Source organism: Lethenteron reissneri, chromosome 27, assembly GCF_015708825.2.
Source record: "Lethenteron reissneri isolate LAM-NWPU_2019-01 chromosome 27, ASM1570882v1, whole genome shotgun sequence".
Lineage (NCBI taxonomy): Eukaryota > Metazoa > Chordata > Hyperoartia > Petromyzontiformes > Petromyzontidae > Lethenteron > Lethenteron reissneri.
The window spans coordinates 14,619,339-14,638,061 of record NC_083805.1 but is presented as its reverse complement, the minus strand read 5'-3'; the positions used below and the strand labels follow the sequence as shown (position 1 = coordinate 14,638,061).

Below are 18,723 nucleotides of genomic sequence, written 5' to 3'. Positions count from 1 at the left end.
TTTGTGCCGATAACCCAAATCATTTGGCATATTTGCCCCACGTGGATACTAGAGGGTAAGTAAAACTAATTTAACATGATACCCTAACACAGTGATCTAACCCAATACAAATTATGAACCGTGAATAAAAGGCGGCTCTTTTTCCTCAATGCGTCATCAGCACCCGCATTTGTCTTATTCTCCACTGAAGCTGATGTTGCCACTGCAAAACTCCTGATTCAGTAAATAGGTCAATGTGACAAGCACACAACTTCGTGGGCGACCGAGCTGTGAATATACACCATGCACACGCTTTTATTTGCGCTCAAAAGTAGAAAATACATTTTGACCCCCGAATTAATAACATTTGATGTGCTCAATAAAAGTGGGTGGCTTGCATAAAGAAACTAAAACATTGAAAGAAAGCCACCCACTTTTATTGAGCATGTAAAATTTTACTAATTCCAGGGTCAAAATAATGTATTTTAACATTTTGAATGCAAATCAAAGTGCGTGCATTCAAACGCATGGTTTTTACCAATTTTATTTTGTACTTGTTGCTAAGCGATTCAGGGGGGCTTGATCCAAATTGTAAATATTAGTTAGTTATTTTTCCCCACTGTACCCCCATATACAACCTCCATTGGTAGGAACACACATGAAATGGTATAGAATAAATTCTTACAATTTGTTTCACAAACTTAAGAATCTACATTTACGAATCATGGATAATTGCAGCAGTGGAAGCAATGTAGGTCAATGTTTCTAAACTCCAGGCTATGTCCCCCACCCACAATGATCCACCGTTTCTTAGTTATCAATCTTATTCATATGCAAAGCACACACCTGATAGTTGGTATTCTAAGAAAAAACACATTCTGTGGGGGGTGGGGTGGATGGGTAGCACAGTGTTGCGACACCCGCCACTGGTGTAGGCGACAATGACGGAGGGGGAAAAGTGTTTTTTTTACCTGCGGCGCGTTGGGGTTGCCCTGCGCCCCACCGGGAGCGTAGTACGCCTGCTGGCTCTGCTGCCGGTAGTACTCGGCCCAGGCGGCACTGTAGTCCGGCTGGCCCCCCTGCTGCCCTGGCTGCCCCTGCTGCTGCTGCTGCTGCTGCTGCGATCCTGGGGCCGCACCACCGCTGCCTTGTCCCTGGGCTTCGGCTGGAAGCAGAGGGGAGTGGGTGAAAAAAAGAGCATGCGGAAGATTTGTAAATCGCATCGTAAGGGACCCCCCCCGCCACCCCGAGTGGATTCCGTGACCTGCCATGTACAACAGCCATGTGCCTGTGTGTTTTGTACATTTTTTTCCCCCCTAATTAGACCACTACGTAGGTTTTTGCAACTGTGGGTTTGTACGTGGTGAAACGCTCCTGCAAAAATGCTCCCGAGCAGGTGGAGCGAAAACATTGGACATCGCGCCAACCAACAACGGTATAACCAAAAACCAAAAAAGAAACATCCATCAGGGAGAGAGATTTTTCCTCCTGGTATTTTAACTGCGGTTATCAGCATCCTGTTGCAAGACGTTTCCACCCCAGGGCTCTTCCAGAGAGCGCCACATCACCCGAGTTAGGCATCTGTAAGGGGTCATCAACGATCTGCTTTTTAAAAAATCTAGATTGAAAACTTAAGTTCTATAGAACTGCTTTGTGCGTTTTAGCTTGTTGTCCTTCCCCCGCAACCGCCGATTAGCACGGTTGGTTACGTACTGCGCGAAAAAAGTTCAACATGCATACAATCCACGCAGTGTGTGTGATGGTGTCACGTGGCATGCAGGTGACCTCTAACCCACACACCAAAGTCTGACTTTCCATGCTTTTAGGTATTTGCCATTGACATTCAAACCAAGAATGTTGTCAAATAAAATATGATAGCACAAAATTCACCATGATTTTCACGCAGTCTCTGTGGCAACTAGGCCAAGACCACCGAATCGTTACGCCTGAAAAGCTGGTTTATTCGCCGTCCGCTGACCGGACTCAAACCCAGGTTCTCAGTGCCCAGACACGAGCCATCTGAGGCACCCATCCCCGCCTACCTGCGTCGTGTGGCACTTTCAGATCGTGCTTCTGCGGCCGTCTGGAACACTCTTCCTTCCGACATTAGGAAGCCGCTGGAGCTATGCACTTTTGAATACTCTAGATTGACGAACTAATTTCTTGAGAACCGCTATTCTGTTTAGTTTCTTGTCCCACCCACACACCCCCGAGTAGCACGGTTGGCTAGGTATGGTGGGAAAAGTGTTCTACTTACATACATTTTGGTACGTGTGAGATTTGTCTTAGAACAGAGGTGAATTACCCACAAATGTGTCACAAGGTACCCATGGTTAAATGTATATCCAAAACCACAAATTAACTCTCGTCTCGTAGACATATACCTAGGCCGTGTGCTATTTATCATTATGCTTGTTCATGCAGAGAAGCCCGACTCATTGCAGGAGGGTCCTGCCATGTTTTTTGACGGACAGGGCGATGATTACTCCGCACATTCCAGGTTCGTAATTTGCGGGTAATTTTTCAACTTTAGATCGTGATGCAGCAGCACACAACCTATTACTCTTGCGAATTACATTGCGGGATCTTTTAATTCCGCTGTGAAGCAGATGGTTCAGTTCGCATTATTGCCAACATAGCGCATTCAATCAAATCAATGATTGATGTGTTAGAAGCGTATGCAGGTGACGCCTTTTTATGCCATGACAAACACACGTATTCATGAATGTAATATACGATTTGTCATTAACGAAGCTTCGTTAATGACAACTTGTGTCAGATATCCCAACTATACTGGAGGACAGCAAAGTCACTAACTGCTAACCTTCAAATCCAAGACACACGCATTGGTTTTGCCAATATAGTTTGGAGCACTGTTTGTAATCAGGGCATTTGGGGAAATGGTGTTTGTATTAGATTACCTGAACAAATATGCACAGGCAAACGTTGATGACAAGTAGATTGCTAAGGTACCAAGATAGTCTTATTCATAATCAAGTGGAAGGCCCTGAAGATTTGAGATGCCCCCTATTCACAACTGCTTATATTTTTCTTCTTCTTGGTTCTTTCGGTAAAGTCACGTAGAAGGGAAGTAATAAAATAATACCGAAAGAACCAAGAAGATGAATCCCTGCAGTCACGAAAAATTTAAATCGAAATTTAACTGCTTATTTAACTACTGTATACCCAGGTATACAGAGAAACATGCCTCCTTGGAAAAAACTGTCAAGTCCTATCTATATATAAATGCCCTATTGCTCACAAATAACAAATGACAAAAACGCTTGCCACAGCTTACCCTGCTTTTTATAGTATTCTTCCCAAGCCTTGCTGTAATCAGGCTGCTGGCTGCTTGGATTCTGCTGACCTGCAATGGCGATCATGCACGCACGCACGCACACGCACTAACAGTGATTCACCGCTAAAGCAGTCGTAACAGCATCATCATCGCACACGTAACCAGGGGGTTAACGTTAACTAGGTTAACGTCCCCTTGAAGGTAACGGAGGATTCTGAATACGGCAGAATGGATGAGCTTAAACCGCAAAGCAGCCAATCTGCTCGGTTGGGAAGAACTGGGGGCAAAGGTGAAGGGAGTTCAAAACCAGAACTGCCAACACTGTGCCCCGATGACCTCATTGTTAGACCGGTCATGGGAGATGGATGGATGGAAGTCACGGGACAACACACACCTGCCTAAGACTCCTGCACGTGTTCACTTGGGAATGGGATTGTTTGCATGGAGCTGTCGCATGCCAATCAATCTTTTGACTTTACAAAATAGTGAGGGGATAGGGGAATGGGGTCTGTCCTGAGACGTGTGGGTACGATTTGGCAACCACTGTCGACATGCCTGCACAGTGTGCAGTCTCAGCAGGTGACACTCATCTTAAAGACCCCGGAATGATGATGCAATTTCGTCAAACCCCGACTGGGATTTTAACTAATTTAGTTATAAAATGGCAGCTACTAGCCAATCAACTGCACTAGATTTTGAACATTATTTCTACCCTACATACATAAACACAAACACACACACACAAAGGTAACCCAAGAGTCATCGTCGTACCAATTTTCTTGTAGTACTCTTCCCATGCCTTGGTGTAATCAGGCTGTCCGTTCTGCCCGCCCGCTGGCTGGCTTGGATCTGCCGTGACACAAAACACAGAGGGGTCAAACCTTGACGGGAACCAGATGCAGTGATCAGTTGGCGTGCATGGCGAAGAATGAAGCGCGGGTCTCACCAGTATTACAGAACAGGAGTAGCTGAAGGTACCAATGATGAAGCATTGTTTGCAATGCACCGGCTGATGCACGCACGTACAGAGACTTACAAACAATGCCCTGCCATATGGTTTAAGTGCTGCAGTGGAAGTGTGGAGACGTCCATCCTGTGTGTGAAAAGGTGTCCCCTACAACTGGTGAACATAAAGGTAGATGTACCCGTGCCTGTCGTGTGTATACAGAGGTGAGCTCTACACACTGCGTGTGTGTGCAGGAAATGCCACTAAGCTGTCGCGCGTGTGTAAGTGTATCTACACCCTTCTTGTGTGTGTACACATGGAAGTATACCTACACCTTTCTTGTGTGTGTACAGGGAGGTGTACCCGCACCTGCTGTGTGTGTGTGCACGTGCGTGCGTACAGGGAGACTCTCTCACCTGCTGTGTGCGCGGGGTTGTGTTGCGTGGGCTGCTGTCCGTAATACTGGGCGTAGTATGCAGCCCAGGCGGCAGAGTTGGGGTCTCCTGACTTACCTACGCGTGTACACACACAGATATTATTATCGTGACTAATTCGGTAAGGAAACATGGCAGATTCCAATCCACCGCTGGGTGAAGGCTTCCCCCATCTCGTGTCATAACACCACGCTGCTCGGTGTGGGTTGGTTAAGAGTATGACTAGAGTGTATTATTGGTGGTAAAAACTCAAGTTTATGCACAGTCCTAATCAGCTTGTGAAGAGAATAGAAGGTTTCTAAGTTATTGCGCATTTGAATTTGTGCCTGAACGTCTCTTGGAATGGTAACTTGTTTGCTAAAATTAAGCCAATAGAAAAAAAAATAATTTGAATCTTACAAAGCAGGATGCCTGTATTGAAGTACAAAGAAGGCAATTTGACCAATTAATACAAATAATGAAGAGTGTATAATTCTAAAAACGTTGTATAACTTTGCAGGCATGTTGTATATATGGCAAGTCCTCGCGAAACGCGTTTTTGCTGTTAACGACGGTCCTATTTAGGAACACTTAGCAGAACACGGAATGCGCACCGATATAAAGCGGTTTCTGAGCTAAAGTAGCTCGACAACGAACTACTTTCTTGAGCTGCGCAGCTGAGCAGTACGATACAGTACGCGGAATGATACAGTACGCAGCGTAACCTCATCTCACTTCTTTGTCCTGCCATAGGATGACTGCAGGTTGATTTTAAAGTGAAAATGTGATTCAGTAATGCCACGCTTCACGTAATTTTCGGTTAATGTAGCACTTTTTCAGGCACGCATCGACCATTTTAAACGAGGGATTACTGTACAATCTATAGCGAATCACAAAACAGATTCTTGAGGACAGCAGAGCCATGCATACCTTATTACCAACAGACGTCTCAAGGCCAAAATTCCAGTGATTTTACTGCAAGCGCCTTGTATAAATTGGGCTAAGTATAAGTAATGGGCCAAATCAGATTTAAGCGCAACACAACATTCATATCAAGAATCAAGCGGGTCTTATAATGCAGCTTAGCAACTGGAACCAAACCTAACACATCTGCCAGGTATTTCGATTTAAGAGGCGCCATGTCACAAAAAGCAAACGGCAATTATTTATTGACATGCAACAAGGCTGCCAGTCAAAAACACACATCAAGTTTTATTGATGATAAAAAATTAAATGACTTGAAATTTGTCAATTGTGCCAGAGTGAAGTCACTGAAATGTGACTGCCAGATAATTCAACACCGTGTCAATAGTGAGGCCACTAGAGTGCAATAATGGCACACTTTATAGAAGTTGTAAAACTTCCGTTCTCATTAACAACGCTTTAAACGCACATCAGGCACATGCAGACAGGCACACGAGTCTAACGGCTGTTAAGTATTTTTTGGTTGAGTCTTCACTTAAGTGACTACCTGGTTGTTGCTGGTTTAGTACCACATCATTATTCCCCAGTACATCTAAACACCAGTGTGTGGTGGCATGCATCCTCGCTCATGCAGCACTACTACTCACTGGGGTCTTGCGCAGCAGGGTTCTGCTGTGGCTGCTGCTGCTGCTGTTGTTGCTGCTGCTGCCCCTGTGCCCAGGGTTGGTATCCACCGGGCCACCCACCCGCCTGGGGAGCGAAGGCCTGCTGCCCGGGTCCACTGCAGCACGGAGGGGGGTAGGGGGGGTGTTAAGGACACATGCACCAGTTAAGATCTGGTCTCCAAACACCACACACCAGGGCTGCAACAAAGCATTACTCGTGCATTCAACAACAGTCGGGTGTAATAGTTCACAGACCTTTGTCAATCTACTGCTGGATGACGCTGACCCCCCACTGTGCTGCTATAAATTTCCACGTGATAAGCCACTTCGTTGAGCTATCATTTGTGTTAAGGTCGCATCTGAAAAAGAGCTACATAGCTCAGTGGGTCTTACCTTGTAAAATAAACAGTTTGGTTTAAGTTTATATCAAATCACAGGTTTGTTTGACCATACTTCACCACTCTGGTGAGTGTTGGTTGATGAAGGGGGTGGGAGTGTGCCAGCCACTGGTTCAATTATCACTTGTTACCGATCTTAAGTCTAAATGACTGTCACCCCGACAGGGGGAAAGTCATAAGCCCTCCTTGCATGATGAAACGGCTTGAGTTTCCACACTGCCTTAGGGGGCCTCAACAACTGCCATGAGCAAAAACACGAATTCCAAAAAACTATGATTAAATTGACATCACTGTCAAACCACTGCTGGATGAACGTCTCTATCCCGTCTGAGTTGTGGGGTGGGGGGTTGGTTTGAGCATACATATTCTACGACACACTGATCAGTGCAGTTTGGTGACATGGGGGAGGAGCCAACACCGGTTGAGATATCACTCCCTCAACGATCTTAGCTCAGGTCGGGAATCGAACTTAGATCGCCGGGTTCGTAGCTCAATACAGTAACCCTACGCTTCACCCAACACTCAGCTTTACACCAACGCTGATCAGTCGCTAGCAAGATATTTCTGCAATTAGATGGTGCGGTGATGAGGACATTCCAACTCACAATAGAAATTTTGGGAGTTCAAATACCGGTCAGAGGTTGACTTTACCCTTGATAAAATAAGAAACGCACGGTGTGTAGGAAGTTAAGCGTTCATCCTCTCTTACAGAGATTGTCTCACATCCCAGTGAAGTTAGATTTCCACCACCAGCTCACTGGAGCGGCAAAGTGTGATGGCGCACCTTTGTGTTTTACCACTGAAAGCAAGAGCAGTTATGGGAATGGAAGCATACAAAAACTGGCTCAGTGGTCAGGTGTTCTGCCTGCTAGTACCCAGCCACCGACCGCGATGGTAGCAGAATGAACGTCAGCTTACTTTTGGTGAGGAGGGCCTGGGGGTCCCTGTCCATAGGGACCCTGTCCGAAAGGGGCAGGTGCTCCCCCGAAAGCAGAAGGTCCCTGGGTGACACGAGAGCAGCAGGAGCAGGGCAGGTGAGAAGAGGACATTGGACGAGCAGACGGGAAGCACACAACCATCGCCCCAAAGTTAAGTCGGCTACAACTCCGCACACCTGTTAAACTAGGGCCTCCCACATTTGTTGAGAGAATTAACAACGACACCGTGCAAGAGTGCCATCAGTAAAGGCACGAGGTCAAAACGAATGTTCAGTGGACCTCTTTAGTTCACAGAAATGTCACGTGGTCATGAGGGCAAGGCCCTGGAGGAGACATCACAGGCCTGTGCCATGTACATCCTTCACCCAACACGGGTAACACTCAACCAAACTCCTTATGTTGAGCTTCGCCTAATCTTCCAGGAGAACTTGTATTTACAAACTTTGACCGTTAAATCTGGTGACCAGGCTGAGAATCAACTCATGATCCTTTAAGTAACTTTCATGTTGGGTGGATTTGAATCCAGGACTTGAGTGGTGCTTGCCAAGACACCGACTAAGCATGAAATATAACCCCAAAACCACCAAATAACACCACACAATGTATGGTCCCCCTTCATCAATAATATGCTCACATGCTGGCCACCTTAGTCTAAAAAAGCAATGGGAGCTCATGCTTTTAGCAGTGCGGGCCCTTACCCCAAGCCCCATCTTCTCATCCATTAGGTGCCTCGCGTGGTCCACTTGCTGCGGCGAGCCCCGGATGAGGAAGATGCGGATGTTGGGGTCGGTGTTGGGGGGAGGATTCCTCTGCAGCTCCACCCGTGCGCCCGATGTCTGGCTGATGTGCTTGATGGTCTCCCCACCTGGCACGATGAGTACAAGGGTCGCACAGGTTACACGAGGATCAGATGTGATCCAACAGGTGCCTGGATTATTCTGATCACAACGAGGACCTAGCTGGATTTTGTATTATGATAATAATTACTCGAGAAAGTGTTGTGAATAATAAAGTGACCCGACCGACCAATGGAAAAATGAAGCTACGTAACGTATAGATTCACACGCTGGAGTCAGGCTGCACTAGCATGGGATATATCCCACGATGTGCACTGAACTGCGGCGTGTCGTGCCCACCCTTGCCAATGATGATGCCACACTTCTCCGCGGGCACGGTGTAGGTGATTTGGTCCTGCATTCCTCCCGGAGGCCCTGGGCTCCAGTCCCCGAAGCCCCGCCCACGGCCGCCCCTCCCTCGTGGTCCCATGCCGCCAGGGGGTCCTTCGCGCTGTAAGCACACACAGACGGGCAAACGTGCCAATGAGTACACGTACGTATGGCAGAAAATGCAAAAAAAATCCCCCCCCTCCCCCCTTTACAGCCATGCAGACTGTTGGAACAAGTGCTGTGTGTGAGCATCTATTAAGGCCAACCTCAGGCACGACGAGAGGATAGTGTGGTCAACAACATTGTCCAGGCTGCCTTTGGTAATACTCATATATGGCTACGAACAGCTAGGGGAGGACCAAGTTCTGTTATCAATTGCCATTGAAATTAGTAGTAGCCGAGAATCAAGACCCGGGTTACCAGATTCATGGCGCAGTGCGCTGACCAATTTGTCAACGTTCTCAATAAACTTACACTCTCACACTCAGCCCATGAAAACACGCACACAAACTCAAGTGCGCATCCCAACCATGCGTTCACGCAAAACGCGCAAGGATATAAAGACACCAACCAGCTATGATCACATGCAGACAAACTATACATGCAGGTATGTACCACAAATATAAGCAGAGACCGAAACACACACAGACCACAAGTACAAATACAGTACATCAATTAAAAAATATTTATCGCTGCAAGTGTACCCTCTTAACTTTGCTCCACACTTATTTATTTAATTCGGGTCACCCTTGTCAAACTCAATTTGCTCAGCGCCTCCTGCCCCAAATGCGAAACAAAAGGTTACCACCAAGTGAACCAGAAGCATGTCCCACTGTAAAACCGGGTGGCTTGAATTTAAATGAGTTACGCACACTGGTTGCAGGGTTTGCCAAACTCCAGTTGTCGGAACCCACCAGGCTAAGTTTTTCCACATTCACCAATTTACCCCCATTTCAAATACACATCTAATTCAAATTAAGATTGAGATCAATGCGTGTGTGTACACATGTCCCACGTGACTCAAGACAGCATTAATTACTTGGGGCGTATTTAATAATCATGCGGGGCGTTTGCAGCAGTGTAATTACTTAATTTGTATTTGAAGGGCAGTAAATTGGTAAACCCTAGAAAGACACGAGCATGGTAGATTGTGAAGACTGGAGTTTGGGAAACGCTGCACTCATGCCTGGGCTGAGTTTTAGTTGTCGGCGTTGCATGCGTTCACTTATCCCAGGGACACTGAGTCGGAGAAACGTGTTTAACCGCTCTAAGCATCTAGTTAAATGGGGGGACACGTTCTATACGCTTGGGCATAACTTGGCCACGTGTGCATCAGATAAAATATGCATGGGCCGTTTATATTTGCATACAGCTCTAAACCGACGCGAGAAACTTTACACGATTAAGATGGAGGCCAAGATCAAGTGGTACCACATTCTCCAAATTTTAAGGTGCACTTTTTTCTCCTGGATTTTAAACAATAGTTTTTGGTGCATCTTATAATATTGGTAGACGTGTGTGCATGTGTTGTGACCAGATTTTCATAACTATGGACACATGGGTCACAAAAGTTAGCACGTAAGAGCCGAAAACACATTGGTGAGCTATGTACACAATATTCCCGCGTTAGTCATCAACTTGCTATTCGTGATTTTGGCTATCTGCGAATCAGAGGTATCGGGGAAGGACAACAAACTAGCATCAGTACTCAATGAGCTGGAGAATCGAAAATAACTTCCCCAACATCTGGTCTCTACACATTTAAAAGAGCACCACCCCCCCCCCCCCCCCCCAGTGGCAGCTCGCCCTGTGGGCACAAGGTGTCCCGGCACCCGGCCTGAAAACAGCCATTAATAGAGCAATTTGCGGGCAAATTTCAAATCTGACAAGTGTGGACAGGTGAGTGAATTGTGCATTGATGTGCATGCGCAAAAACGAGCGAGCATGTGCAGTGGCCGTACCCCTTCCATCTGCATGCCATTGATGAGCTCGATAATCATCATGGCGGCTCGCTGGCAGTTCTCCGGGACGCCCATGATCTGAGCCATGCGCTCTGGCCCACTGCCGTCATCTGCGGAGCCCGGGGGGGGGGGGGGGGGGGAAGACAGGCACGTTGACGAAACCACTCACTCTATAGATCCAACGGTGAAGGTTAAACCTTCATACAACGTGACATTTATAATGTCACGTTGGCGAAGGTTAAACCTTGGCCAAAGGAATGTATAATTACCATAGGAATGTACAATTCTTACCACTAGATCAGGATCGATAACAAGAGTCTGCAATGCCCAAAGTTTACTCTGAGTGGCACACCCGAATACATTTCTGTTACGGCTTTAAAAACGTTAAAAGCTGCAGGCGAATGCTTCTTATCTATCAATAAATCCTCATGCATGATCTTATACCCCATTTCAGCACAGATGAGGAATTGTTCATCACGTATCATCTGGCTGGACACGTCTGTTTTGGGCCTGGTTGTTGCCCATTCAAGCACTAGCCAGGCACGACCAGTCCCATAGCATGATAGCTGGGTCTGCCCCGTGACCTCCTGCTAACGGCCGTTCGACACTTCATGTGCCCTTAACGTGCACCTGGCCTGGTGCAAGTGCCATGGTGACGTCACCACCACTTAGTGGCAAATGACGGTTGCTGTTGTTGATGAGGCCCGAGGAGGATTAACTGCCGTGTACCCCATTTTCCCGCGTTTCTGTAAACCCAAGATTGAGCGCATTCCAGGTGAATTGGTCATCAGCCACAACACAAATGTGCCACACAAAGAGACTCACACCACCTACATTAAAGCAAACTGTCTAGCATAGATTCCACCAACACATCCCAATGACAAAGATCCCCGTAATCGCTTTGACAGACTGGTTGTGGCAAGCTCCGTTAGTTAGCACCTAATAAGGCCGGCACAGCACACGAGCAGGCTGGGTGACTGGTGTTTACACATCACACCAGGTAATCATGCAAGGGGCTGCGAGGACCTACAGGTGACCCAGGACGATTTCAAATATTCGTCACCGTTATTGGTCACGAGAGTGAATCAAACCTGTGTCGCCGGGTTCGTAACGCAGTGCACCAACAAATGGATGAACACTCCCCACAACAGGGCACCAGGGGGAGGTACTTACCAGGCTGAAACTGTATGCGGACTCCAGCCTCGTTCTGCAGCTTCTTGATCATGTCCCCACTTCGGCCGATAACCACGCCCACCGCAAATCGAGGCACAGCGATCTGCACGCACGCACGCACAAAGCCACAGACCAAGTCTTCCTGTTAAAGCCTTGAGATAGCTGGGGCAGCATATTGTGTCAGCTAGAAACTGGATAACAGAGTAAAGGACTGTACAAAAGTACCGAGCCTGGATTTGACTATGGGGGTGGGAGGCAGAGTTAGCAGTTGGATGGCCAGGGATAATTAGACTTTGCAGCCAGCAAAGGAGGATGAGCGACCTCCCACCAAACCAAGATTGAAGGAACGGATAGCAATGCCCTATGGAAAGCTCCTGAATAAGAGTGGCAAGCAATCTTAATAGTTCGTCCACAATGATATCGCAAACCAGCGCAAGCATCTCAAGTGCTGAGAAGACATGGCTGAATTTACAAGTACTGATGAGAACCATATGGAAAAAAACCCAGATTTCTCAAGTACAATGAGATCAGCCTCTTACTCCTTGCCCATCTACGCAAGATGAAGGAACGAAGTTTGGCTCACCTTGACAGACTCGCGGCCTCCCGTCCGGCCTGCAAACTCCCCGAACCTCTCGCGGTGGTCCTCCTTCCTGAGGAACTCGATGACCATCTCCTTGGCTTGCTGCAGAGACACGTACGCACGCACACCCTCAAGTACATGTGCACAAAAGGGCTCAAGGAACGCACCAACGCAATGTGACGTCGCCGATGGAAGCGAGACAACACGGCAGCAGTGCCCCACCGGGCGATGCGGTGGGCAGGCGAGCGAACCAGCCCCCCTCCCCGCCCCCCCCCCCTTAAGACTTACACGGCTCGAGCCCATACACGTACGTGGAGCCCTTCTCTATCAATCCACGCACGCCTCCCCACACCGTGCGGATCAGGAGGTTGATATGATCGTACTTCGCTATTTGATCGTACTACGCCACACTGGTCATCGCGAGTTGGTGTCGGGGAATAGACGTTGGTAGGGGCGGTGCATTTGAGAACAGTAAAACAATGCATTTCGCTGCTGCACTGCTTCTCTGCTGCCCACAAGATAGTCACACAGCCTATAACAAATGTTGTGTAGAATGGTTGCGAAGCCAAGCACAATCTAGGCTCGACCTTGCTAGGATTTGTAGATCCTAAGAGGTTGTGGCTGCATTACGGGCAATTTGGTCATAGACCAGGCTGTATGGGGGTCCATCGAATGAGTACCACTTCGTGGGACGTCAAGTGGTTAACCCCTATGGAGGGAATTCTTCCTGACAAATGGATAAGGGGCAGTGGCCACTTGTGCTTCAAGATGCATGTTTAGCACGATTGGCTAAATTGCAGCTAGAAGTAGCAATGGCATATACGAAACTAAGGTTATCGATTAAATCTCACCTGAAGAAACAGCCGTTTAGAATTAACAGGTTAAAAATTAACTCATTAAAAAGTGGGTGGGACAAAATTACAAGCAAGCAGAATTCATCTTAGCCCGAACAGTTTTTTTTGCTTTAACCAATTACCGAGCTTTTGGGAGGCAGCCTGCCCTGCTGCAGTGGCGGCACACCGACCTGGACTTTGTAAGGGTCGCCGGTGATGCGGAGAGGTTTATCCACGCCCGAGTTCTGCCGGTTGTCCTGGATCATGACCATCTTGACACCAGCACGGTCCTGATACATACAAGTGGGTGCGCGCGTGCACACACACAATCACGTATTAGGCATTTATTACTCCGCTTGTTTACCCAAGGGAAGTCTTAATACCACTGGGCAAAAGGAAAAGGTATCTGATGTAGTCTTCACGAACCGTTAGGGCAAGCCATTGACAAGGTCTATGATGTTGCCGGACCCATTACATGCTGGGAAACGACGCCTAAGAATGACCAGACCCATCAGCCCAGTTGGATAGATTAATCCAATGAGAAATCAATTTCGTGAGCCCAGCAAAGGCGTGCGTAGAGTTTGTGGATACACGGCGTGCAGCGGCGTGGCACGTTTGCGGGGTACACACGTACCTGCAGTTGCCGGATGGTCTCGCCTCCCTTGCCGATGACCAGCCCCACCTTGTCGGCAGGGACAATGATCTCGACCATTCCATCAGCGCCGTTCTCCGAGGGGCCCCCGTTCCTGCACCGCTCGATAATCTGGTCGATGAGACTCTTGGCATGCCTGCCACACGAACACGAAGCCAAGCAAATAAATCACGGTTACCACATGCGAATTATGCAGTTCTTTCCAACATACTTTAAATTTTACCATGTAAAGGCCACTGAACTATATAGCACTATTCACAAGTGACCTGGCCACAAATGATAGCCCAATGAAGTGTCTTCTCAAGTGGAAAAACCGGACGACCAAGAGAAAAATACACGTGACCACACGACGAGTGACATGTGACGTCGATACATAATGTTGCACATAATAACGTCACTGGCAAGGACAGCGTGCGCACAGAAGAGGTTTTTTATTGCCAAGTTTTGGGTAACCCTTTCACAAAGTTGCCTGGCTACATACAGGGTTAGTCCCCAACAAAAATAGAACTGTAATTTAAAATGTAAATACCCACAATAGTTATATATTTAATAGGACTTCCGGGTCATCTCCCAACTTGACGTGCGATTCTGTTCCGATGGAGCCACGCGACCAATAGACGTCAGTCAAGGGGGGGACAAAGCAGATGAGGATCGCTGCGCTACAGTGCATGCAGCGCGCGGTGAGTGCGTCACTCACTGGATGGCCTCGGGCGGTCCCATGAGCATGCACGTACGTTCCATGAGGCCAGTGGCATCCACAACTGCATCTCACACGCGTAAACGCGGCCAGACCGAAACGGGTTACACACAACACTAGCAGGGGAATGAGCATCAAACAACGCAGAAACAAAACAAGAACCACCGCTAACACTGCCCGAATAGGAAATACAGGAGGCTGATACTTCAGGTGACAACCATTCGCAGCAGAGAGCCTTGGCACAAAAAGTCAACCCATGGATATAAGTTTCTGTTTCCAAGGATGGCTTACAGCGGTGGCCAAAGGCTCTTATCTGAAAAATGGCCACCGATCAAAATGCGAGTATTACTTTACATATTTTCCTGTTACAAGGCAGTGTTCATGATGCAGAAGGTAATATTTGTTTTGCTTGCGATTGTTCTCCACCTGTAACGCAGACCCTTAACATGTATTTGTCAGCCTGGGACATTTCTCTAACAATTCTCAATTTGGTTGCAAATGTTTGGCTCTGGACCATTGAGGTACTTATTATGAGCTTAAAGAATCCAAAATATGCCTTTAGTTAGGGAATTACAACAGGCCCATGGTGACCCACTTGCTCAAGCACATTGGTTGTGATAGTTTGGAAAAATCTGTTATCGAAATCCAGCCAGGTGGCACTTTTGTTGAGTGCACCCAACTCACAAATGGACGAATGAGCGCTCAAAAAAAGTTGGGATTTTTGGGTTAGATTGCGTAAATGTGTCGTTAAACCACCACCACCTGATACAGCAAATTCGTGAAGCTTGTCACGTGACCAAAACATGCCAATTAGCTATTACTTCAGCACATCGGTGTGATGGCGAGTAAACCCACAACCAGTTTCATTTGAGCAGTTGGGGATTGACTCATCAACCCCATTATCATCATCGCCAATTGTGAATTAAACTAAATCAGTACAACTACGGGCAACCCGCCGTGATGGTCCCATGGGACCCGAAAACAAGGTGATATTTTCACCAATGGCTCAACGCCATCAATGGAGTTCTATCTATGTAGCCAACCGCGCTAATCGGTGGTGTTGAGTTAAGCGAGTGCTGCCACATGCCTTGTACGAGCAGGAGGCAGCACACTTCAAACGTTATTTTCATTATTCTTGTGCATTATTATTGTGCACAGCCCAGCAAGGGAGAGCATTGTGTGCATTATTGTATACCTGGTGAGATCTGGATTTTGCAGCCGGTTTCAGTCTGAAGCCTTGAAACTTGCTCGCCGCCCCTGCCAATGACTGTGGACAATGCAATGTGGAGAAAAACATCACTTTAGAACGTGGGGAGGAGGAATAAGAGAGAAAAATAATCTTAACAAATCCCCAATCTGTGTCAATCTGTGCTTGCAGCTCCCAACAAAAAGATACCAGTGTTCCTATAAATGACCGACCTTGACTTGGGCCCATGTCTCGGCCACTTATACAAGTAGTTTAATGATCAAAATGTTGAACATATCAGCTGCCGCTAGTTTATATCATCACATACAAAAGCCTTTATGTTACAGATTCAATGCAATTACATCCCATGTTATCTGGCTGTAAAGGTGGTGTATTTATACAAAATACGATGTAAAATATATGAAGGTGGAAATAATCAAAACATAATAAAAAAACTTGTATCACCAAATTCTTAAAGATATTTTTTCAAGAGGGTCCTTTGAGTTAGAAAATTCCAGAAAAAACCCACCACAATCCAAGGGGTTAACAGTCACTGTGCCTTGCACACAAATAGGGTTCAAGAATCCACTTCTATACTATCATCTGCTTGTTTCACGGCCCAAGGCACAACACCTAGCACTTTTAGGGAGTCACACATACATGTCCAGTAAAACCTTGGATTGCGAGCATAATTCGTTCCGGAAACGTGTTAGTAATTCAAAGTACTCGTATATCAAAGCACTCGTATATCAGCTGTGATCACGTGACACTCGGCAGACAAAGCGTATACATACTACTCGTATTGCAAGACCTCGCTCGTTTATCAAATTTATTATTTACTTAAAAATTTTGCTCGTCTTGCAAAACACTCGCAGACCAAGTTACTCGCAATCCAAGGTTTTACTTAACTAATATGGACGAACCCTGCTTAGTTTGAGATCTAAGGGATCTGACAGAGAAAGATCTGGTTATAAGCACAATCACCCCAGTTACTCTTTGAAAAAAATAACTATCCTTGCCTCTCTAAAGTTCTCACCTGGTTAAATAACACACACTTTAAAATGTACATTTGCAGGATTCGAACCCGGGTAATGTGCTTTCACTTCAAAAGCAGCTTCACAATGCCCCTAAACCAGATGTGAGAAATCAGTGGTTGGCTGGCCTGTGGATAGACTGGTCTCCAACACAGGAACCATGTTTCACACAACTTGAACAAACACAAGATCCCAGGTCCGATTTAACACGGTGCATAAAATTCGTGTGATCTGATCCCATCTGTGAAGGACAAGATTCCTGACATGCAATATCCCGGCGTCTCCAAACCAAGCTGCATCTGCAGCAGCAGTTACATGGGGGAAAATAAACGACATGTCTCGGACCATGTTCGTGAACATAAGGCAGATCTGTAACACGGCAGGACCAATACTTCTGCCGTGGCTGATCATTACTTTAATGCGGCTGGCTCACATGAAATTGATTTCTCTAAGACGATAGTACTTTGCAAGCCGACTGGCTATCAACAAAGATTCGTTCACGAAGCCATCCATATATAGAGACACAAGACACAAATTCAACCCGGACAATGGTTTGAAATTAAGCAATCATTGGAAAGATGTCATCAACCAATTTGGGTCATGACTTGATTTGTGTTTTCTTGTCAGCCTCTACCGCCAGCAGTGTGGATGGGCGTAGTGAGGTGCAATGCCCCCCCCCCATCTCTATCCCCCCCTCTCTCCCGATCTCTACCCCCCCTCTCTCTCCCCCTATCTCTACCCTCTTCCTCCCCCCATTGTCTAACACACTTGGACTGCGCCCTCACCTTTCAGCTCCACCTCTACCCCCCCTCTATCTCCCAGTCTCTGCCCCCTCCCTCCCCCCATCGTCTAACGCACTACTTGTAATGTGAATGGGTGGTAACAACAACCGTGCGGAGCGTATGGGGGCCTCGAACGTGTGTTGTGTGTCACTTCGTCACTTACTGAATCCAACCATCTTATCGGGGATTTTCATTTCCTCTGTTTGGGCCCTGTCAACGAAGCACAACAAACAGGCAGAGGTATTAGAATCACGCACGTGATTTGCTTTTCTGTTTCACCACAAAGAATTTGGCAACAGCAATATGCACATGTACAGGTACAAAGCTTATGTCAATGTACTGCTGGATAAGGGTCGCCCCATACTGTGCGGGTCATGAGGTCAGTACAGAAAAAACACATTATTGTACTCTACTTCAATGCTCCCACATCTACGCTCCCCACCTTCACCGACACGTATTGACCAGCTAGAAGCAGGTGGCAGTAACCAGCAACACAACACCGCAGCCACCTCTAGTCCTGATCTTTACACACCACACCAGGTTACTTAATTAAGTTTGTCCACCTAGGGGAGGTTCAGGAACCAGTTTAGGTACTCACCACTAATAGTAGCCATGGCCAGGAATCTAAGTCAGATCGCCGGGTTCGCAGTGTAGTTTCACTCACCAATACACTATTGCACACACGCATACACACGCACACACCTGGGGTTGAGACCACCTCCGCCTCCACCTCCACCGTGATGGGAGGGCGGCCAGTGAGGGTCCCCGTCCGGGGAGTCGAACCGGGGCGGTGGTGACCATCCCATCTCGGGGGCGTCTCCACCTCTGCCGCTGCAACGAGAGGCTGACATTAGTCGAGGCTCACAAAGGCGCGGCGACGGGTGGGTATGCCAAAGGCCTACGAGGTCTGGGCTTCTTCACATGGAAGACGAAAGAAAAATTAAGTGACATTGAAGCAGTTTTTATTTTGGAAACGAAATTAGTGACGAAAATATTAAATTGACAACGTGTGCGTTGTTTTATTCAACGGTGACCATGAGTGGACAGAGATCATCGAGCATGATGAGAAATACAGCTACCCATAAAAAAAAATTCTGC

The 18,723-nt window shown here is 47.1% G+C and overlaps 1 protein-coding gene across 19 annotated transcripts in view; it reads right to left on the bottom strand.

The window, feature by feature from the left end:
* The window catches only part of LOC133348619 (far upstream element-binding protein 1-like), a 63,527-nt gene that overhangs the window by 6,456 nt on the left and 38,348 nt on the right, over positions 1-18,723 (bottom strand). For 12 of the 19 annotated variants that reach the window (XM_061561541.1, XM_061561543.1, XM_061561545.1 and 9 more), the window contains 17 exons: positions 18,328-18,456; positions 17,789-17,835; positions 15,819-15,890; positions 14,624-14,693; positions 13,909-14,062; positions 13,418-13,564; positions 12,445-12,543; positions 11,862-11,964; positions 10,689-10,798; positions 8,698-8,848; positions 8,260-8,426; positions 7,542-7,624; positions 6,208-6,341; positions 4,640-4,735; positions 4,049-4,126; positions 3,278-3,346; positions 951-1,144 (listed from right to left, as the gene is read on the bottom strand). In XM_061561541.1, coding sequence (XP_061417525.1) covers positions 951-1,144; positions 3,278-3,346; positions 4,049-4,126; positions 4,640-4,735; positions 6,208-6,341; positions 7,542-7,624; positions 8,260-8,426; positions 8,698-8,848; positions 10,689-10,798; positions 11,862-11,964; positions 12,445-12,543; positions 13,418-13,564; positions 13,909-14,062; positions 14,624-14,693; positions 15,819-15,890; positions 17,789-17,835; positions 18,328-18,456 — 1,903 coding nt within the window. The remainder of the gene's footprint in view (positions 1-950; positions 1,145-3,277; positions 3,347-4,048; positions 4,127-4,639; positions 4,736-6,207; positions 6,342-7,541; positions 7,625-8,259; positions 8,427-8,697; positions 8,849-10,688; positions 10,799-11,861; positions 11,965-12,444; positions 12,544-13,417; positions 13,565-13,908; positions 14,063-14,623; positions 14,694-15,818; positions 15,891-17,788; positions 17,836-18,327; positions 18,457-18,723) is intronic. The other 7 variants (XM_061561529.1, XM_061561531.1, XM_061561528.1 and 4 more) reach the window with 7 other exon arrangements.